This window comes from Onychomys torridus, chromosome 14, assembly GCF_903995425.1.
Source record: "Onychomys torridus chromosome 14, mOncTor1.1, whole genome shotgun sequence".
NCBI classification, from domain to species: domain Eukaryota; kingdom Metazoa; phylum Chordata; class Mammalia; order Rodentia; family Cricetidae; genus Onychomys; species Onychomys torridus.
Genome location: NC_050456.1, coordinates 52,842,884 through 52,866,355, shown reverse-complemented (window position 1 = coordinate 52,866,355; position 23,472 = coordinate 52,842,884). Strand labels below are relative to the sequence as shown.

At 43.4% G+C, this 23,472-nt stretch overlaps 1 protein-coding gene across 2 annotated transcripts in view; it reads right to left on the bottom strand.

Annotated features, from left to right (window-relative positions):
* Window positions 1-1,529: 1,529 nt before the first annotated feature.
* The window catches only part of Znf410 (zinc finger protein 410), a 28,512-nt gene continuing 6,569 nt past the window's right edge, over window positions 1,530-23,472 (bottom strand). For both annotated transcript variants that reach the window (XM_036206489.1, XM_036206490.1), the window contains exons 3-12: window positions 23,084-23,219; window positions 19,359-19,577; window positions 17,681-17,872; window positions 15,253-15,403; window positions 14,798-14,979; window positions 13,773-13,862; window positions 9,384-9,509; window positions 8,104-8,244; window positions 6,613-6,740; window positions 1,530-2,265 (exon numbers count right to left, since the gene is read on the bottom strand). In XM_036206489.1, the coding sequence (XP_036062382.1) occupies window positions 2,227-2,265; window positions 6,613-6,740; window positions 8,104-8,244; window positions 9,384-9,509; window positions 13,773-13,862; window positions 14,798-14,979; window positions 15,253-15,403; window positions 17,681-17,872; window positions 19,359-19,577; window positions 23,084-23,219 (1,404 nt within the window). In that variant the 3' untranslated portion in view covers window positions 1,530-2,226. The remainder of the gene's footprint in view (window positions 2,266-6,612; window positions 6,741-8,103; window positions 8,245-9,383; window positions 9,510-13,772; window positions 13,863-14,797; window positions 14,980-15,252; window positions 15,404-17,680; window positions 17,873-19,358; window positions 19,578-23,083; window positions 23,220-23,472) is intronic.

The window sequence follows — 23,472 nt, the reverse complement described above, 5'->3', positions numbered from 1 at the left end:
TTGGTGGTATTGTGTTCCCCAAAATATTGTGTGTTCCCCGAAATAAACTTATCTGGGGTCAGAGAACAGGACGGCCACAATATTAAACAGGATAGGCAATGGTAGCACATGCCTTTAATCCCAGCACTCGGGAGGCAGAACCAGGCAGATCTCTGTTAGTTCAAGGCCACATTGGAAACAGCAAATTATGGTGACACGCCCCTTTAATCCCAGGGAGTGGGGGCACAAAGTGAATGATTATATAAGGCATGAAGACCAGAAACTAGAAGCATTTGGCTGGTTTAGCATTCAGGCTTTGGAGCAGCACAGTTCAGCTGAGATTTATGTGGAGGAGGACTCAGAAGCTTCCAGCCTGAAGAAACAGGATCAGCTGAGGAACTAGCAAGATGAGGTGGCTGTGACTTGTTCTGCTTCTCTGATCTTCCAGCATTCACCCCAATACCTGGCCTCAGGTTTGATTTTATTAATAAGATTCTTTAAGATTCATGCTACAGTCCGCCTGCCTCTGCCTCCTGAGTGCTGAGATTAAAGGCATACACTGCTACCAGCTCAGGTTTGCCAGTTCTAATTAAAAAAAAAAAAAAAAAAAAAAAAAAAAAGACACTAGTTTCAGGTTTTCTTTTTCAAGACAGGGTTTCTCTGTGTAGACCAGGCTGGCCTGGTGTCCAGTTTTCTAAGGCTCTCCTCGGTTCAGTTTTACCTATGTAGTATCTTAAAAGTCAATCAGTGCCCTATTTTTGGTTTTCCTTATTTTTAAAACTATGTTGTGTATGTGTGTGTTGTGGGGGTATGTGCATGAAGCAGGTACCCACAGAAGCCAGCAGAGGGCCTCAGATCCCCTGCAGCTGGAGTTAGAGGGTGTTGTGAGCTGTTTGATATAGGAGCCAGGATCTGAACCAGGTCCTCTGGAAGAACAGCAAGTGCTCTTAACTGCTAAGTCATCTCTCTAGGCCAAAGAGTGTGTTTTTACTTTCTTTCTTTCTTTTTTTTTTTTTTTTTTGGAGACAAGTTCTTACTGTGTAGCCTTGGCTATTCTGGAATTCCCTATGTAAATCGGGCTGTCCTCTGAATGCTGGGGCACCACCACACCTGGCGTGTCTCACTGGCTGCCCTGGGACTTATGTGACAAGGGTGGTCTCAAACTCCTAAGAGATCTGAGTGCCTTAAAGGCATGAGCTCCATCCCTTTCTCTTCTTTTCAGTGCCCTATCTTAAAGAGAAAGACTGGATTGTTTTCTTGACTTCTCTAAGAACACATCTGTCTAAAACAGCAGTTATCAACCTGCGGGTCGTGACCCCATCGGCTATCCTGCACATTCACATTACAGTTCGTAATGGTAGCACAATTAAAGTTATGAAGTAGCAACAAAGATAATTTTATGGTTGGGGTCCCTACAACATGAGGATCTGCATGAAAGGATTGTATTAGGAAGGTTCAGAACCTCTGGTCTAGAACATGAGGATCTGCATTAAAGGGTTGAAGTATTAGGAAGGTTCAGAACCACTGGTCTAGAACAAAAGCCAAAGAGCTGACTGGGTTGTTCTGTTTATTTAAAAGGAAAACTGAAACTCTAGATCATATGGTTTTTAACTTAAACAAAACAAAAAAATAAACCCCCCTCATAACATGCTATCTTAAGTCCCATAAACGAAACAAAAAATAACCAAGTAGAGGTGTACAGAATAAGTTGGTACCTCAGCCTGGGCCAAGGGGAGATTCAAGTAATTTATTTTTTACAGCTCAGTGGCTGAGAGTCTTTTACTCAGGTTGCTAAAGGAAGAATGCCACAACATGACTGACATCACTCCCTTCTTGAAAGCAACAAGGCATCTTGAAAACTCAATGTCCTGGTGAAGTTCTGTGGTTGGAGGCAGGAAATCATTCAGCCATAATGAAAAGACAGCTGGGTCTAGGATGAAGACTTCAAAGGAAAACCTGAACAGTCACAATGAAAATCTTCATCCAACACATCATTAACTTGCTTTTGAGAGAAGTCCACCCCAGAACTTTGCAGTAGGAAGAGAGGCGGCTGCAGGTACCCAGCCATGGCCACTGACCATGTCTGGGTCAGATGGAGGCTGAAGAGAGGCCTCAGACATCCCTCTTCTCTGCCAGGGAAGATGAACAGAGGCAGGCCGAGGTCACTGTCCTTCCGATTCATTTTTAGTTCTGGCAGATGTGAGCCTTTGGATCTTGTTCCCATCATGCACTCTGGGGTCAGTGTGCTCATGTCTGTCTTTCAGTTAAATCTCCTTGGTTTAGTAACTACAATTGAAAACAAATATAGACTAGGTTACAGATGAACTACAGGAGCAAAGAGCAGCTCAGACTAAACGAAGGGCGTTGTGTGACATTTGTGTGTTCTGACAAACAGGGCCTGCCTGGAGATGAGGGAGCAGAGCTGGCCACTTAACAGAGGTGGTGGTGGCTCACTAGTCCCACCCAGCACTAGGGAGGCAGAGACAGGATCTCTTTTGAGTCAGAGCATCCAGAAATGTAAGGAGTCACTGGTGGCTGCTCCTCTGCTTCTCTCATCTTTCAGGTTATTACCCCAATATCTGACTCCTGGTTGTTAGTGATAAGACTAATTAGGTTCACACTTTAAAAGGGTTAAGAATGGAGTCTGGGGAATGCACTGATAAATTCAGTAAAGGATGATGGACGGAACTAATTTATACTCCATTTAAAAAAAAATTTTTTTTTTGAGACAGGGTTTCTCTGTAGCTGTGGAGGCTGTTGTGGAACTTGCTTTGTAGACCAGGCTGGCCTCGAACTCAGAGATCCACCTGCCTCTGCCTCCTGAGTGCTGGGATTATAGGCGTGCACCGCCACCGCCCGGCTCATTTTTTTTAATTTTTAAGAAATGATTTATTTCATATTTATTGGTATTTGGCCTGCATATATGTCTATATAAGGGTGTTGGATTCTCCGGGAGTTACAGCTGTGAGTTGCCATGTGGGAGCTGGGAATTGAACTCAGGTCCTATGAAGAGCCTCCAGTGCTCTTAACCATGGAGCCATTTTTCTTCTAGACCCCAAAAGCATGCTTTTGTTGTTGTTTTGTGAGACAGGGTTTCTCTGTGTAGCCCTTGGCTGTCCTTGAACTTACTATGTAGACCAGACCAGTCTTGAACTCAGAGCTCTGCCTGCCTCTGCCCCCTGAGTGTTGGGATTAAAGGCGGGTGCTGGGTTGGCCAAGACGATACAGTTGGAAGAGCTCACAATTCTCTAAATCTCCTTGACTGGGACAGTAGTTCTCAGCCAACAAGCAACTGAACAAGGTTCTTTAGCTTAGATGATTTGGCCTGTTAGCTCCCATACTCATGACCATAGCAGAATAAATGACATCTTTTGTTTTGTTGGACAGGGAACATTTCAGATTAAGATTTTGGGCCTTTTCTTTTTCCTTAGATGTTTTTGTTGTAGTTGTTTATGGCTGGGTCTCATTATGTAGACTTGGCTGGCCTAACATTCATCATATAGACCAGGTTGGCCTCAAACTCATAGAGATCTGCCTGTCTCTGCCTTCAAATACTGGTATTAAAGGTATGTGCTACCACAGCTGGCCTAATTTCGACCCTTTATTTTTTGAGAGAAGGGGTCACTTGGTAGCCCAGAATATCCGGGAACTCACTCTGTAGTCTAAATTGGTTTCCAACACATAATTCTTCCAGTCTCTCAATGGGAATTATAGGCACGTGTCAACATGCCTGTAATTCCAGCACTGGGGAGACAGAGGTAGGCCAGTCTGGTCTACAAAGTGAGTTCTAGAATAGACAGAGCTGTTACACAGAGAAACCTTGTCCTGAAAGACAAAAAACAAACAAATAAAAATGCTTGCATGGATCATACCCTGATTGACCTTACTTGTTCTATGAAATCCCAACCCCCTCTTCTGTCCAAATATATTGCTCCCCTTCTACTTCCAGGGGTGTTTGTTTTTATTTTCTTACTTATCTATTTATTTGACTTTGAAGCAGGATCTAGCTGTAATCTAGACTGGCCTTGAACTGGTAATCCCCTTATTTCAACTGGGAACACTGGAACTACAGGCACAAGCCACAACATCAGCTCAATCTTCCCAGTTTTAGTGTCTTGCCGTCTATCACATTTTAAAAATGGTGTGTGTGCATGTTTGCACATACGCAGGAATATGAGAGTATGGAGGCCTAAGGCTGATGTCAGATGTCTTCCTTGATCACTCTCCACTGTATTCACTGAGACAGGGTCTCAGTGAACCCACAGCCTGCCAATTCTAGTTAGTCTAGTTAGCGACCTTGCCCCAGTGAATGCTGGGACTGACGAGTACCTGACACAACTACCCAGTATTTCCACCGGTGCTTGGGGCCTGAATGACAGCCTTCAGGTTTGCCTGAGCCATCTCTCCATCTCTCCGTATTTTTTTGTTTTCTGGTGTGTAGGTGTATAATGTACATGAGTGTGTGTTTTGTTATGTCCATGTACACATGTGTGTAAAGTGTGGAGACCAGAAGTTAATGTGGGGTCTTTCTATTGCTTCCTCACCATTTTGTTGTTTTCAGCTCTTTAAAAACATGTTATTTCTTCTTTGTCTTTCACATTATGCATCTCCATCCCATTCATTTCCTGACCCTTCATATCTGCCCTCTGCACTTGCAACCTCCCCCACAAAATAAGATAAGATAAAATTTAGGAGAGCTGGGTGGTGGTGGCGCGGCGGCGGCGGCGGCGGCGGCGGCGGCGGCGGCGCATGCCTGTAATCCCAGCACTTGGGAGGCAGAGGCCAGTGGATCTCTGAGTTCGAGGCCAACCTGGTCTACAGAGCTAGTCCAGGACAGGCTCCAAAGCTACAGAGAAACCCTGTCTCAAAAAAACAACAAAATAAAACAACAACAACAAAAAAAAAATTAAGAGAAAAAAAAAAGAGATAAAAGAAAGGAAAAATCAATCTCATCATGGAAGCTGCAGTGTGACACAGTGAACATGCAGTAAACCCTTTTATCCATATATCTTTACTTGCAAGTGTTCACTGTAGAGTCATTGGTCTGGTTTAAGGCCTCTGGTTTCTGCTACACTATTGATGCTGGGGCCTCACTGGGACTCTTCTTGGATATCCTGCTGTTGCCCGGTGTGGTGGAGATCCTGCAGCTTTGGGTCTGCAGGACTGGCCCCTTCACATGCTCCAACAGATCACCAATAAGGTAGATGTTGGGGTGGACCAACACATAGCCCTGGTTCTGGGCCTGGGTAGTTGCACGGTTGGTCGGCCCACCAGCTCTCCCTTGTCTCCTCTACTGTGTTGCCTAGGTGTGGCAAAAGGGCAGCTGATGAGGAGCAGGAACAGCTCTCCTGAGGGCCAATTCTCCCACCTATGTCAGGCATTGATGGGAGGGGGTGGTACCACATGACAGATGAGTAAGGGGGACAGCTCTTCCGTGTTCACCCACACCTTTGCCAACCGTTTTCAACTTTTTGAAACACCTTTTCTACACTATTTTGTGTACATGGCCTGTGTGAAACCACACAGGTATGTCAGGAAGTTAGCCAGCTCTCTCCATTAAATGGGTTGTAGGAATCCAATTCAGACCATCAAGCTTGGTGGCAAGCACCTTTTCCAGCTCTTGATGACCCTTCTCCACATTTCTTGAGAATAAGGTCTTTCATTGAACCTGGAGCTCAAAAATTAATTTCATAGACTGGCTAGCCAGTGAGCTCTTGTGATCCACCTGTTTCTACCTCTAGCACTAATGTTACAGATCTATACCACCCACATCTGGTTTTAACACGGGCACTAGGGATTTGAGCTCAAGTCCTCGTGCTTACATCAGTTACTTTACCAACTGAGACATCTCCCTAGACCCTTGTTTTTTGTTTTAATTTAGATTCCATACATGAAAGGAATGTGGTATTGTTTTTCTGAGAGGTAGTCTCACAATATAGCCTAGATTGCCAGGTTGGCCTTGAACCAGCAATCTAGTAGTGATGCAGAAACCAGTGGGAATAAACAACTCACTAAGAAATATGTATGATGGGCAGAATAGATGGCTCAGTGGTTAAGAGAGCAAATACTGTTCCTGAAGAGGACTTGAGTTCAGTCCCACCACCTATGTTAGGTGGTTCATAACTGCCTGTTACTCCAGCTCCAGGAGATTTGATACCCTTTTTTGGTTCAAGGCAGGGTTTATCTGTGTCACAGCCTGGCTGTCTTGGGACATGCTGTGTAGAACAACTTGGCCTCCAACTTCTAGAGATCTGCCCGCTTCTGTCTCCAGAGTGCTGGGATTAAAGTTGTGTGCCTCCACCGCCCTGATACCCTCTCTGTTGACCTCCATGGATACCGCAATCGTGTGCATCCGTGACACACAAACACAGGGTACAAATAATTAAAAACAAAAATATAAACTTTACAAAAGTATGTAAAGAGTGCCCAGGCCTCAGAGTGTCAGGTCAATCTCCCAGCTCACAAGACAACATTCAGATTGCAGTACCACTGGACTACTGCTTAAGGAGAACAAGCCAGCCAAAGTAACAGAAAGTGGAGGCCGCACAGTTGTGGATCCACTGAACTAGACTCTAATCCCTGTCCATTTAAGTCCGCACAGAACCAAAGGAGGGCAGGAGACAGGAGCTTTACCTCCTGTGGATTGACTGCAGTTAGGACGGAGACTTCATAGGACTGCCTCCCCGACTGCATGGTCACCAAGTGATGTGTCACACCAGTCACTGCAGACAGGGGACGTGAGGATCCTTCAGTAAGCACCTCTGGGAAACAACAGGAAAATTCATTTTTAGTGAACAGTGAATCCACAAGTATACAGCCACTGCTTCATCAAACCAATCATTAAAAAGGTTAAAACATGTTCCCTGAAAAACTCAGTCCCAAGTTCTTTTACTTTTTTCAGTGTTAGTGGATTTAGAAAGTATTACAAAAGGAGGGTGGGAAGTCAAAGGAACCTGGCTATCAGAATGACAATTTTCCAGTGTAACAATTTAGAAGAATCGTTTTTCCGACTGTTACCTGAATGAAAACTGTATGAAATAGGGCCAACACTGCACAGGCAGGCAGAGCAGAGAACGTGCACCAGCCCTTGAGGCCGTCAATGCTGACGTCCTGAACAGTATCAAGAAAGCTAGTCCTGCCTTCAAAATTCATACCAAGTGTCCCTTCCTCCCTTGAACTTGCTTCTCCAAAGCCAGCAAAGCTCTCCTTGCAACTTCTGTCTCCTGATGTGCTCTGCACGGGCACTGCTCAGGAAACAGGTGGACCTGGGTAGCACATTTCAGGCCTTGTAAGGGCCACACAGAAGTTACACGGTCACTTATGCCTCAGACTGTGAAGGAAGGTGTGACTAAAACACAGGGCCTCACACTTAGTAGACATTCATGGGGGGGGGGGGTGTCACCATGAAAATCTTTTGGAAATAGTTTTACAGACAAACCACTTAGCCCTCAAGCAAATGACAAGTCCTTTTTCTGGAGGCTTTGTAGCTTGGTCTGCTCTTCCAAACGGTACTGTATAATGAATGTTTGCTGATGTAATTTCATCTATTTACTAAATGATGTTTCACACATTTATGCTGTTTCAACTCCTCAACTAGAGCTTATGGTCCCTACCTCCTCCTTCAGTCTTTCCCATGGTGCCAGGCACATAGTAGGCACTGAATAAATGCATGCTGGCCTCACCTGGTAAGTTTTTCAGAGAAGAGGGCCTGGCCTGTGTAAGCTGGGTGAAATTTCTATACCAGAGGAGCAACTGTTTCCTAGAGAGCCCTTTCTTTACTCCAGAAGATATGGCTTTTGAAGGTATGGAGAAATTGCTTTGTATCTCCTCTGTAAAACCTGGTTATGCTCTGTTTAAATGTTTTAAAAGTTAAGCTCTTCCAAAACTGCAACAGGAAAGACAGACACAGTTGGGCTAGGATGCTAAGGATTTCAGATAATTTTATCTTTTAAATTTTTTCTTTATTCTTGTGTTAACGTCGTTTTAATCATTTAAAAAAAAAAAAAAAAGATTCATTTATCCACCCCAGAGAATAAATTCAAATACTGTTCAATCATACCATCATACAAAAGGTACTAGCCCCGAGTTACAACTTGTTTCCCCCAAATAAAAAACTAGTCTTACCATCATCAACTCCCAGAATAGAATTGGTATTGGACAGGTTCAAGGACTCTCCACCAAGGCTGGACTGGGAATTCATAGACACCAGGTTTTTACTGGGTACTGAAGCTTCTTCAAGCAAACTACTGCCCATTAGTGGCTCAGCTGCACAGAGAACGGAGTGAGAGATACGCAGCAGTCAAGGCTGGTCCTGGTCCTTAGCCCCTTCACCAGAGGCTGGCTACCTCTTTCAGAACTAAGAACTGTTCTATCTTGGCTCCATCTCCTATTTCACTCACATCCAGATAACAAGAACAAGCCTACAGGGGAAGCCAGACCTTAGGGATAATTATCTGCTCATGTGACCACCATCTGAAGATCAGCATATAATAGAGACCAAATGAGGATGAAAGGAATATCTGGAATTTTTTATAAAGAAAGACATGGAAAAGAAAAAGGGGTTCTATCAATTTTAAAGTGCAGTAAAAGGCTGCCAAACTATTAAGTAAAAAATGTTAAATCTTTAGTTATATAAAAATCTTTTATGTCCACACTCCCTAAAAGCTGAATCACAGACCACCTAGTTGACCTCAAACTCATTAGGGGAACATTTAGTTACTATTTTTTGTTTTCTGATACAGGGTCTCAAGTAGCACAGGCTGGCCGCAAATTGGCTATGTAGTTGAGGTTGGCCTTGAACTGTTGATCTCCCACTTCTTCCTCTCACATGCCTGGATTAAAGGCATGCGCTACCAAGCCTGGCTTTTTTGTTTGTTTCCTAAGACAGGGATCTCAACATGCTGCCCAGATTGTCCTCCCATCTCAGCCTTCCAAGTGGATCTACAGGTCATCAGAGACATCACACGTTCACACACACACACACACACACACACACACACACACACACACACACACACACACGCACACGCGCACACACACACACACACACACACACACACACACACCTTTTGTGGTATTTAAACCCAGGGTCTTACACATGCTAAAGCAAGCTTTCTACTCCTGAGCTGCATGCAAAGCCCTTGGTGGAACTTTTAATAGTATGTGTTCTGGGATTTATAACTCATCATTTATCAAGTTCCTTTACTGTGAGGGAATGAACATGAACAACAAGAAAGTATGTTTTGGAAGTTTGCAGATGGCTGGACTGTACAGCTGTTACAAACGATGAGTCCATCAAATGAAGCCAAGTCTCTCTGCCCCAAACCTAACTAGATTCCCAAAGAGCCAAGCAGCCAACACCCTGGCTGTTGACCACAGCTCTCCACTATGACCACTCTCCTCACCAGTTCGTTCCTGTTCTTGACTCCCAGTTGTTCCCAGATGCAAGTGATGCTTTCTCATATGCACATTTCTGCTCCCACTCTGAGAAAAGGTCTTCCCACAGACTTGGCACTGGTGAGGTTTCTCTCCTGCAAAAAGAACTATGTTAAGACAGGATAGCCCAAAAGACAGTATACAGTTCTGATGGGAAGCAAGTGGACAGAAGACTTAAGGCTGCTCTTTCATAGGAAAGGCAGGAAGAACACCCCAGGAGGGCTTAGCATATGCACTGGTTACAGCATTACTTCTTCTCCTTCTCCTTCCTGTTACAGCATTTCTTCTTCTCCTCCTCTTCCTCCTCCTCGTTACAGCATTACTTCTCCTTGTTACAGCACTACTACTACTTCTTTTTTTTTTCTGAGACAGGGTTTCTCTGTGTAGCTTTGCGCCTTTCCTGGAACTCACTCTGTAGTCCAGGTTGGCCTCGAACTCAGAGATCTGCGTGGCTCTGCCTCCCGAGTGCTGGGATTAAAAGCGTGCGCCACTGCTGCCCAGCCCAGCACTACTTCTTTCTGGACCAAAGTCCCACTGGCCTTCCAAAATAGCCGCCTCAATGTAGTATCACGGTACTTGCAGGAAGTGTTTATTTCCTTTCCAACAGTCTTCCATCAGCCATCACACCTACCTCAAGGGCTCATTACAACCCTGGGTTCATAATATCCCACATCCTATATCCTATCAAGACTCAAGATCTTCAATATCTGCAAACAATTCTTTTAACAAAAATGATCTGAACTAGCATGTCTATTTACAAGTCCCCAAAAGTCTTCCCTCACCTACTCAGACAACCACACTCAGAACAAAGCTCGAAAGCTACCTTCCATGGGCTAACACTCATGTTCACAGGGTCTGGCAAGTAGCATGAAGGAGTAAACGGAGAGTACTTCCCCAGTCCAAGGGTGGCTGCTTGCTATTCAGTTCTGACCGCATGGAGATGGAAGCCTTGTTCTGCTAAGTTTTTTTTGTTTTGTTTTTGTTTGTTTGTTTGTTTTACAGAAGCTAGAACTAAGGATTTTTAAATAGAATCTTCTAACTTGTAAATACTGGGAACCAATTTACAACTGGTAAAAGCAATAGGCAGCAATTTCCATTGCTGATGAGAATGCAAAACACCATGACATGCATGGTGGGGAACCTGACATTACCTAGAAACAACACAGATGCTTTTGTCCATCATCTAGGAGTCCCACCTGTCTTAAGTTACAACAGGAAATAACCTAGACATAGCTTATCATTGCAGCACCATTTTAAATGACTAATGATTTAGACCATGCAAATAAGTGTCTCACAGATTAAAGTTATGTACCAATATTCCTTAGGAGACAGGAAGGTTAAAAAAAATGTTGAAGGCCAACCTGGGTTACAACAGTGAGCTCTAGACCACTCTGAACTATCTTCATTTCTGTTCTTTTATTTTCTTTTAGGTAATAAATTACAGACATCTCACTCTGTAGGCCCAGCTATCTTGGAACTCACTATATAGCCCAGGATAGCTTCAAATTCATGGCAATCCTTTTTTGTAGCAGCCTCTAAGTGCTGCACAATATACTACCAAGCCTTTCCAAAGCCTTACTTTAAAAAAACCAAATAGCTGGATGTGATGGTACATGCCCAGAACTTAAGTGAAAGATTTTAGTGAATTCCGGACCAACCAGGCTTATATAGTGAGATTCTGTCTCAAAAGGAAAACAAAACAAAACAAAACTTCACTTGTATTTCTTTTTTCCGATTAATTTATATGAGAATATGTGTGCTTCTCTGTGGGTTTATGCATATCACTTACATACAGGGTATGATGTGAGACACCCGATGTGGTGCTGAGAACTGAACCTGGGTCCTCTGGAAGGGCAGTAAGTAGTGCTGTCCTAACTACTGGGACATCTCTCCAGTCCTCTGTTCCATGTCTCCATACAGCTATGAACAGCCCCAAATAAGTCAAGAAACCAATCTAATTTGCACTAGAAGTAGCCAAAGCACCAGGTCCTTGTTCTGAAAGTTCATACTGAAGACCAGGCATGGTAATGCCTGTCAATAATCCCAGAACTTGGGAAGCTGAGGCAGGAATTCAAGGCCAGCCTGGTATGTTCCAGTCCAGGCCTGCTTGAGCAAACAAAAACAAAAACAAAACACAAAAGCAAGCTCATAACAAAAAGCATTTCATTTAACTTGCCATTTACTTGTATAAATGATCAAAGAGCCCTACTCCATGGAGAAGAGTCCCAACAGACAGAAGGATTCTAGCTAATGTGAAAGAAACAACTAAGGGAACTACCCATTATCTATCGGGGCAAAACGCAGGTGAAAGATTGGGAGAGGACCTTGAGGACCCAGTTGACACCACCTGAACCCACTGATCACTCTGTCCACCAAACTTGTGTGGCTCTGGATGCGACACAAATGAAGTACAAAGTACCACATACAACATATTCTTGCACCAAATTTTGAAGTTTTGAAGCTTTTAGAGCTCAATTCTATTTTAGCAATACAGGCAAACAAGTTTGACAACAAAAAAGCAGGTGCTGGGAAACAACTCGGTGGTTGAGTTCCTGCCCAGCATGGCCCCAGGTTCAAGCTCCAACACTAGAGGAAAGACATAAAAGGAAGCTGACGAATCCAGAGGATGGGACTGCTGTAGGACCCAGAACTCAGTTCTGTAACAAATCTACCAGACAAACAACAATATAAAAAGATTTAGGCTCAAAGAAGATTTCATAGCCAAGAGTAAGCAACATTAAACCCCTGGGTATCCTTTTCTAAAAGAACCAACTTCGAGGTTCAGGCTGTAGCTCAACAGTTAAAAGCTTGCCTTTTATGCAAGAGGCTTTGGTTTTCAATTTCCAGCAACATAAAATAGATAAATAAAATTTAAAAACAAATGAGCTGAAGTCATTTTAGAGACAACTGGATGGAACAGAACATGGACTGAATGTAAGATAAAAGCAAGAAGTGGGGTTAGGGATTTAGCTCAGTGGTAGAGCGCTTACCTATCAAGCGCAAGGCCCTGGGTTTGGTCCTCAGGCAAAAAAAAAAAAAAAAAGCATTTTTTCTGAATAGGCATAAGAAACTATCGATTTCTCTGTTCTTGTGTATATCTGACTATACATCTTACAGTTTTACACAAGTACAACTCTAGACAAAAGGAACACAAATGTGAAGTCCACATCTGGCCCACAAGCTACCAGCCTGCCACTTTTACTTGGAACCTGTCATCATATAGAAAGTGCGTAGGAGCTGGAGACAGCTCAGTTGCACGTACAAAGCCCACACTTGCAGTCCCAACACCTGGAGGTGGAGGCAAGATGATCACAGGTTCAAGACCATCCTGTGCTACGTAAGACCTGTATCAACAAAATGAAGATAAAGCGGTTCCAGCACCGAATCTCAACTGTGAAATTCCCATCCCCGGCTGACTGACTGTCTCCACATCCCTAACTCTCACTGAAGTGCTTTGTTGTCTCCATCCAAATCCACAGTCCTCTAGCCTCCACCCTCAGTGCAGTTTCTGTTTGGGAAGATGGGGAAGGAGGGGAGGGAGACAAATATCACTTTAGATTTTTCTATTGAGCTTACAAAGTCTGGCTGCTATAGAATGTTTTCAGAATGTTTGAAAGTCGTGTTTGGCCGGGCGGTGGTGGCGCACGCCTTTAATCTCAGCACTCGGGAGGCAGAGGCATGAGGAACTTTGTGAATTCGAGGCAAGCCTGGTCTACCAAGCGAGATCCAGGAAAGGCACAAAGCTACACAGAGAAACCCTGTCTCAAAAAAAAAAAAAAAAGAAAGTCGTTTTTTGGGTTGGGGATTTAGCTCAGTGGTAGAGTGCTCGCCTAGAAAGCATCTGCATAGAATGAGCAAGCTGACAGAGTTGCAGGGAATTTAATAATACAAAGCAAAAGCAGGTCACTGGATCTTCTACACCACTGGCTACCATGAAGTCCTAACGGGCCCAGGCTGTTTCTGTCAGAATGGTGACTGAAGCAGGACCAGTGCCTTCTCAGGAGACAGGGTGTTACAGATCTTGCTGCTACTGACAGTCTTCCCACTTTGCTCGGGATTTTGAAATCCTCCCTCAGAGGAATGAAAATGTCAATACAGGATCTATTAAATATAACACATAAAAAGATCCAGCACAGATCTCAGAAAAAGGTCTGCATTAGCAAGTTCCTCAGTAGCTGAAGAGAACAGTAGATCTAACTGATAAGGAGACCTTTTGAATATAATTAGTAAGGGCCTTACTCTCTCAGTTTGAGCTTTATTACCTTATGATGGAAAGTGTTTCTTAGAATACTGCACACCACCTTCCCACCCTTGTCTCCTACTGGTTTGAAGTCCATGAATAGCACAGGTTCTAGTACCTGAGTGAACTACCAGGTGTTTCCGGAGGCTTGAATACTCAGCAAAGGAACGGCCACATCCCTGGGCTTCACAAAGGAAAGGCTTCTCTCCTAGAGAAAGAAAGTGAGGCAAAGGCTCAGCCTTCCAAGAACTGACCAGCATGTGTTCTGCTTTCAAGGACTTACTCAGTTGGTTTCCTGAACTTATGCCATGTAATTTCACCAGGGTACCCAGCAAATGTTGCCTCTCAAGGTTCTGAAATACAGACCACCAGACAGCCTTCCAACTTTTTATTCACATTTCTTTCTTGGGATAAGGCCATTTGCTATTCCAAGAACGCTAAGAGAACTACCCATTCCCCAACATACTGAAAGCTTAGGCCAATTGGAAGGAATGTCTAGAGCGATTGTGGTTTGAGCTTGGCCTTTACTTCCTGTCATTTGAGGCAGGAGCAGAGCGGCACAAAGGCAGGGAGGAGGTACCCATCCTCTCGGTGATCTGAGTCCAGTGACCAAGTTCTCGGAAACACACTTCTGACAACGGCTCCAGAACACCTGTAGGATCTCAGACTAAGAAGCAAGGAATCCTTTTCTTGCTCCTTCCATTCTGACATTTATTCTTCTCAGGTCGTGAGCTCTAGCCAGAAAGCAAGCACCTCAAGTTCAGGAGCTGTACCTATCTCATATTTAATGCTCTGTACCATTCGTATGACTCAACAAATGCAACTGTACAATGTTCAGAGAGACTGGGAAACAGGTGGACTTGTCCACCATCTCCTGGTGTCACTGTTATCTATGACAACCGTACATTTCTTCTGGAGACAGAATCAATACTGTCCATTTCCTCACACACAGATGAAGTTGGATAAATCTTACTGATGACCAATGAACAGAATGCACAAGACACTGAAATTAGGAACATCTTCCTTTAGCATCTGGGAACAACACTCTGCCTTCATTTCTACCCTGACTGCTCTCCTAAGCATTAGCAGGTGACAAGCAGGAGCAGGCCAAGGAGACAGACGAGGGGTTGCGGAGCTGCACACCTGTGTGGATGCGACGGTGGTTCTTCAGGTTGCCAGCTGTGGTGAACTGCTTACCACACCCAGACTCATGGCACATAAAGGGTTTCTCCCCATTGTGCGTCCTCATGTGCACCTTCAGCCTCTGCAGCACATAAAAGCTTTTCCCACAGCCTTCTGCAGGGCAGATGAAGGAGCGCTCATTCCTGTAAAGACAGCATAAGCAACACGACCTGAAAACACTCTGTGCTGGTGCTGACAAGTCAGCCTCTCTCCTGACCCTCAAGGCACACAATAAACTCCAAACTCGGATATATCAAAATAACCCAGCTTGTTAAAATTATAAAAGCCCCGTCCCGACTCAACACTAACTTCTCAGATTTAAGGTAACAGCCTAAGCACATATATTGTTGTTGTTGTTATTTTATTTATTTTCATGTGTTTGTACATGAGGACAAGCCCCTTTCTGACTCGCTCACCGATGGGTTTTCAGGTGGTACTTGAAGTGAGCTGGCCACACGAACGTCCGGTCACAGCCTTCAACCGTGCACCTGAGCCTCTTCTCCACCTGAGGAAGGGGCCCAGAAGCTTTGGGCTGCCCATCGCCAGAGCCAAGGTGGACATTTTCTCCTGCAACAAGTGACATACTTAGAATTCAGGGGAGAGTCCTGCTTAGATACTTAGGTTCAAACAATAAAAACTCCTACATTTCATTCCTAGTGATCATTACTCAGGTATCTGCTTGTGTTTCCAATATATAGGCACGAGAGTACTCTATATCCCCATCCAGAGAATTACCCACAGTTATATTTTATTTAACAAGACCAAGTTCCTGACAAATGTAAAAATATCAAATACGGTTCCTTTTCATATTTTTCAAAAGCAGAATTAATACTATTCTGTAGGAGCCAAGCATGGTGGTAAACACCTGTAATCTCAGCTTTTAGATGAAGTAGTAGGATCAGGATTCAAGGTCATCCTTGACTGAGTAGTCTCAAAAAGAACCCTACTCTAAAAAAAAACAAAAGAACGCCACCATTTTGTAAAACACAAGTTGGTAGAGGAGTAACACCCAGAGTGGAGGCTACAGAGGTAACCTGAAGTTCTAGGTAATAAAATCCTGCATTTTGGCCAGGCAGTGGCGGCACACACCTTTAATCCCAGCACTCAGGAGGCAGAGACAGGCGGATCTCTGTGAGTTCGAAGCTAGCCTGGTCTATAGAAAGAGTTTTAGAACAGCCAGGGCTACACAGAGAAACTCTATCTTAAAAAAACCAAATAAATACATAACTAAATAAAATCCTGTATTTTAAGACAAAACCATTGCTATGGCTGAGTTTATAGAAGGTTTCTGTCACAGATGCCACTCTTAAGATTTCCATCTTTTGATTCAACTTGTTCATTTCCTATCACTTGAAGGATAAGAACAGCCTTCCAACCTCCTATTTTACCCCTCTTTAGTTATCCAGTGTTTAAAAATGTAAAACCTCAGATGAGTTTTAAAGATTTTAACCAGGGCTGGAGAGATGGCTCAGAGGTTGAGAGCACTGGCTGCTCTTCCAACGGTCCTGAGTTCTATTCCCAGCAACCACATGGTGGCTCACAACCATCTGTAATGAGATCTGGTGCTCCATTCTGGCCTGCAGGGATATGTGCAGACAGAACACTGTATACATAATAAATAAATAAATCTTTAAAAAAAAAAATAAGAAAAAGATTTTAACCAACTTCGATAAGAGAGAGAACACCTACAGGCACGCTGTTCCATAAGCAGAGTCAAAGAGAAAACAATGGCTGCATGAAAACTGCATCAAGTCAGTTCATTAAAAATGTACGCCAGTTCCATATCAGCAGGGGGTGCTCCTTTTCTTTCCCTGCTCCAAAATATTGTTGGGCAGCAACAGATCAAAACACTCCAAGATCCTTATTCTGCCACGAGTATACTGAGGTTCTCTGTATTACATACAACTAATGAATGGGATTTATATTTCCAAAGTTCCCTCTAAAAAGCCAAAGAGCAGGACATAATGTGTGTGCTCATATCACAGACCCTATCAACAGTTTGATCAAAAGCAGTTTCTGTCCCACCTAGCAATTTCTCTCTTTCTATTGCTACAATCTCCTTGCTACTTTTTTGTTGTTGTTGTTGTTGTTTTTCCGAGACAGGATTTCTCTGTAGTTTTGGAGCCTGTCCTGGATCTCACTCTGTAGACCAGCCTGTCCTGGATCTTGCTCTGTAGACCAGGCTGGCCTCGAACTCACAGAGATCCACCTGCCTCTGCCTCCCGAGTGCTGGGATTAAAGGCGTGCTCCACCACTGCCTAGCTTATAGTTGTATTTCTATTAACTGGTAAAACTATTTTAACTTCTTAGGGCTCTAGATATAAAAAGTTTATATAAAATTTGTATTTTTACATACTTAAGAATGATTACAATAAAAACATTCAAGATAACCTTAGAATCTGTACTATTTTCTCTTTTTTAGCAGACAGGGGCTATGTAGCCCATGTTGGCCTTGAAAATCCTCCTGCGTCAGCTTCATGAATGCTAGGACTAAGGTTTTGTACCATCATTCCCAGTCCCTTGTTCTCTAAAAGATACTCTGTACGTTACTTAAAAGTTGGAAATTCGGGGTTGGGGATTTAGCTCAGTGGTAGAGCACTTGCCTAGCGAGCACAAGGTCCTGGGTTCGATCCTCAGCTTCAAAAAAAAAGTTGGAAATTTAAAACATGATTTTAGTTGATTTGGTAGACAAAGCCAAGTTGTTTTATAAAATAGGGCAACTTATTTTTATGCTTCCATTCTCATCAATAAAATAAATTGAATTAAACATGATTCAAAACATAGCTATTGCATTACCCAAACCTCTGCATGAAAACCAGAAAGGAAATGCCACAGGCATCTCACCACTGCTGCTGGTCTTTGCGCTCTTTGCCAGCTGGGCACGGGTAGCAGCAATCAAACTGTCATGGGCCAGTTCCTGGACCCGGAGGAACCACGGGATGCTGCTGTCTGGGCTCTCCCCAGAGAGGAAGTCATTCCCTGAATCCTCTGTCTCATCCTGTACAAACACAAAGTGCTCAGCTGAAGAGCCCAGACCTGAAAGGAGGACAATAACACAGGAAGGTTAGCCAACATCCTTTATTAGCCCTGGCCCAGAGACTTGGTGTCCTGAATCAAATCATTCTATACCTTTCCTTCAAGTTTCTGTTCTTATAAATACTTAAGATATCACTTTTCCATTCAGCCCACAAGCTTATTGTTAACTCTGCCTCCTCTTGTTTCAGAGGCATAATGTTCTTTCCTGGCAACCAGGCCACCTCCCATTTGAAATATTCCAATCCCATGCTCAGTCATTCTCTCTTGTATGCTTCAGTTAAATTCTCTCACTGGAGCAGGAAAGATGGTGCAGCAGTTAAGAGCCCTGGTGGTCACTCTGTAGACCAGACTGGCCTTGAACTCATAGAGGTCTGCCTGCCCCTGCCTCCCAAGTGCTGGGATTAAAGGTGTGCGAAAGTTTTTGTTGGTTTGTTGGAGACAAGGTCTCACTATGCTGTCTAGGTGGGCCTCAGACTTGGCCTCCTGCTTCAGCTACAGGTATGACCTCAGCTTCAAAACAACTCTACCTTCTAACTTGTATTTCCACTCAGTCACATTCCATTCTCTCCCCACATCTACCCTCCACTAATTATTATGTTTGCAAAGGTCACCAGGCAGACACTGAATCTCACTAGTGCATCCTACAGAATCATTTAGTGCCCGTGGTTTCCCACTCACCGTCCTCTCCCAGTTCTCCTTGTCCTGCTGTCCTCTTAAATGTCCCCCTCCTGGTCCTAGGCTTACCTTTTCTCTACATATGCTTCCAGCTTCTCTAGAATCAAAGAATCCTTTCACATTTTCTGAATGTGATGAGCAGCCCAACTGCCTTCTTTATTCCAAACCTCTCCAGAACTCTGCATTCCTATTTTAAACTCTCTAAAGGTACTCCCTCCTCAATGTGCCTCCAATATCAAAACACCAACAGACTCATTTGGAACTAAGCATCCTCCCCCAAGCCTGTTCTGGCTCTTACTATCTTGGTCAAGGGCACCACACTAATTTTCCAAACCAGAATGTTTCTGTTGCAGGGCATAATGGCACCACTCTGTCCTTGCACTCAGCAGTATGAGGCAGAGGGACCCCATATTCAGGACAGTCAGTGCTACATAGAGAAACCACCCATATCCAAGGCATTTACCATTTTGATACACAGCACCCAACACCCAACACGCCTTAAAGGAGCAGACAGCATTCTCCTGCTGCAGAGAAGAACAGGGATGATAAAAGCCAAAATATGAAGAGCAGACTGTTCTTATACTTGGCAAAATTTATCACCAACCATCTCACAAACTTAAACAAGAGGAAATGCAGAGTCATCACAGAGTCTTGGTACTTCTTTTATGTATTCAGCTAGTCACTAGACCATACCAACTCTCTAAAGAAATCAAATAATGAAGATTCTTTGCATCTTATCAGGATTAACTATTGGCCCGCCTCTAACTTTCCCCTAAGAACGGAGTAGAGTTCTGAAAGTACCAAAACGTACCTGCTCTTGTTAGGTTAAGAAGAATAAAGGAAGTGCTATCACTTGGCTGTAGATCTTGCAACAAGCTGGGCGACTCTGGAGTGGACAGAAACTCTGGGGACTTCTGTACAGTCTGAGCCCTTGTCTCTTCTCCGTCTGGGCCCACGTTCACCTGAAGGCTCCTCAAAACAGCTGAAGAAGGGACCTCCTTGGAGGAATTAGTATGATTTGGAGTATCATCTAGTGAAGGAAAACACCACAGCTTTATGTAGCATTCACCTCCAGAGAGCTCACCTTTCGATAAATAGCACCTAAGACACTAAACTTCAATTCGTTTCTAGTACCCTTACAAGAGGATACTGCACTCTCATTTTTGGCAAATACAAAAACTGCCTTAGAATAATCACAGGGGAAAAACTGCCTGGGAAACCACTGAAATTGTGTAGAATAATCAGTATGTTTCATTACAGTTTTAGGTTTACACTGAATATAGATAAATCATTTACAAGACTTGCTCTAAAGAAGTTGGTTCTAAACTGGACACAGTGGCGAATACCTTTAATCCCAGCACTTGGGGAGGCAGAGGCAGACAGATCTCCGTGAGTTCAAGGTCAGCCTGGCCTACAAAGAGAGTTCCAGGACAGCCAGGGCTACATAGTCTCAAATATCCAAAAAGAAGTTTGTTCTAAGGGGTGAGTTACATGAGATACTGCCTCAAACAAATAAAATAAAATAAAAATAATGATTTTTTTAATTTTTAAAGATAAACTATTTTAAAAGAAAATTAACTTTTTTGTTTTTGTTTTTGTTTTTCGAGACAGGGTTTCTCTGTAGCTTTGGAGCCCGTCCTGGACTAGCTCTGTAGCCCAGGCTGGCCTCAAACTCACAGAGATCCACCTGCCTCTGCCTCCCGAGTGCTGGGATTACAGGCGTGCACCACCACACCCCAGCGAAACTTAACAATTAAAGGAGAGAAGAAATAAGTATAATGGCTCTATACAATCAGGAGTTACATTTTGTGATGACGTATACAATGTTTCCAGAGGCTTTCATCATTCGTCTTTATAAAAGTCAGGTAACACTTTTTTTCTTCTACACAGATGACAAGATCATAATAAAAATGGACAGTACTACCATTTTCATTAGATACTGGCCTAATGAAGCTGCATAATAATGTAAATATCCTTAATATCACACACCACACACTGAACGATAATTTAAATGGCAATCCTATGCCTTATGTATTTTACCAAACACATCAAAAATATTTTAAAAACATAAAATTCTTAACAGCACTGTTCATCATAGCACAGTATTGGGAAACAGGGACATTAACTGAAAAGTTGTGGTATGTAAACATGGCAGGACACTATGACTGATACCAAACCAAGCTACAATAAGAATGAACCTCACAAAGACAGAGAGTAAAACAAGGTACACCTCTATTAAAGAGATTTTATCATTCCATTCATTTAAGGTCACAAACCGGCTAAAATTAAAAAGTTTTGCTTAGAGCTGTATACACGAATGGTTAATTCTGGAAAACAGAAGAGATAACCACAGAAGTGGGAACAGTGAGGCTGCACTGAATAGTGGAGGCTTCTACATCAGGAGAGTCTATGGAAGCTAACGATGTTGCTCTGCTTCAGGAGGTCAGTATGTGGACAGATCCTTATATTTATTCAAGCTGTACATACGTGGCTTTACTCTTTTCTGTATCCACCATATATTACAGCTAGAAACACAAGGGCCAACAGTACGGCTGTGGCCAAGCGCTTGCCACCAAGCCGGATGGCCTGAGTTCCATCCTCGGGATCAGTAAGGAGAAGAAAAGCAGCTCCCACGAGTTGTCTTCCGAGCCCCCCGCACGCGTCCTGGTACACGTATTTAACGTCTGACTCGACTGGTTTCAATTCCTTCGGAGATATACACAGTGGAACTGCTGACAAATCTCATGGTTCGTGTTTAGCTTTCTGAGAAATTGTCATACGTTTCCCATAATTTCAACAATGTACAAGGTTTTCTCCATTCTTACCAACATCCGTTCTCTTTCAGCTTTTTAAATATATAATCACTCTATCAGGGTAAGGACTTCTGTTTGTATTGTAAATTCCCTTTATTACTGTTATTCAAAAATTGAAATGGGACAGAGAATTCAGGATTGGCAGGAACTTAACTAACAGATTAGCACCTAGAAATCTGTACAGGTTCAAAGAGAGATTTAGATAACAATGACTCACACTGTTATTAGAAACACAACAAATGATGTGAAAGAGTAAGGGTCACATAGGGAACCTTTAAAAGATTCACCTTAGTGTATGTGCACAATCGTGTGTGGGTATGCCTGTCTATCCACGATTAGAGCCCAGAAGAGAGTATCAAGCCATATCTGTTGGCTCACGCCTTTAATCCTAGTATGGGAGAAGCAGAAACAGCTCTCTGAGTTCAAGGCCAACCTGGTCTATACAGCAAGACCTCCTCTCAATAAAACTGTGTATCAGATCTTTGCAGTTGGAAGTTACAGGGTTTTTATTTTTATTGTTGTTGTTGTTATTATTATTGCTTTTCAAGACAGAGTTTCTCCGTGTAGTCCTGGCTGTTCTGGAACTCACGCTGTAGATGTAGACTAGGCTGGCCTCGAACTCACAGAGATCCACCTGTCTCTGCCTCCTGAGTGCTGGGATTAAAGGTGTGTGCCACCACCGCCTGAGCAGATTTTTTTTTTTTTTAATTTGTTACATTTATTTAGATCCGTGCTTGCACGATCACGCTATGCTGCATATGTGGAAATCAGAAGACAACTTTCAGGAGTCAGTTCTCTCTTTCCACCATATGGGTTCCAGGGATGGAACTCGGGTCACCAGGCTTGGTGGCAAGCCCCTTTTGTCCTGGAGATTCAAACCCCAGCCCTCATGCTTGCACAGCAAGTGCTCTTGACTAGCAAACCATCTCTCCAGCCCAAGATAGGGAAACTTTCATGTTTACTGGCTGAGTATAGCTGCTTTTCTTGAATCCTAAAAGATCTTAAAGTCTTTACAGACCATCATTAGAGAGAAGTAATCAGAATTTTTAAGAAGTAACTGTCATCGACAGGCTACCATCGACCTCCCCCGATTAGTATTAACATTCTAAACAGTCCTCAAATAGCCTAGATTTAAAAAAAAAAAAAAGAAAGAAAAGAAAAGAAAGAGAGAGAGAAAAAAAAGAGTCCTTTAAAATATTACATAGGGCCAGTGGTAGGCACAGCCTTTAGTCCCAGCCGAGGCAGATCACTGAGTTCCAGGCCGGTCAGGGCTACACAGCCAGACCATCTCAAAAACAAAACAAACAAACAAAATCCCTGAGACACTAGACTCTACACGGTGGCCTCCATCCCTGCATCCTGGCAATGTTAACCAAGCCCTCTGCCTGTCCCCCTGGCCTCTTAGGTCTCCCTCGGGCCTCCGAGCCCTGCCGACACTCACCTCAGCACTCTCGTCTACCTTAGCACCCTCCTCCTCTGCAGCCTCCTGCCTGACACTGTAACTTCAAAGAGGAGTCCCACGGTGCTACAATGGCCTCTCTGTCTCCCGGCCATACTTATCCCTATGGCTTAAACTACTTAGACACTTAGACTTCTGTGGTTGCTTTTTTCCAGGACTCTTAGATTTTACTCTAAAATCAAACTATCCATTCTACTCTTGCCACAGAGTAGGCCAAACTCTTATTAAGACTTCTTTGTGCTCTCCGTAGCGGACATATTTTACCTGGTAACATTAGCCGACTGCATTCTGAGGCCTCGGTCACTGGAAGGAGGGATAAGCAAGTAATGTCTTTAGCTTCTGATTCTACTAGGCCTTGTCCCAGGGGGATGGAGGTATTCTGAACAAACTGAACCAGGAGCTGAGGAGGGAAAAGAAGCAACGCTGAGAAACAGAGGTTGCTAGGAATGAATCTCAACTTTTAAAGTTAGCAAACCAGTGATGGCATGATCCGGTCTTGTTCCTGTCTCAGCCATGTACACCGAAAAACTAAACTACATTTATCGAGGTGTTGGTTCTATAGAATGGTTGATTTATATGGTTAAATTAATTTGTCCTTTTCTACCAAGTGTATTTTAAAATGATAAGGTTTTTTTCTTTTTTTATTTCAACAA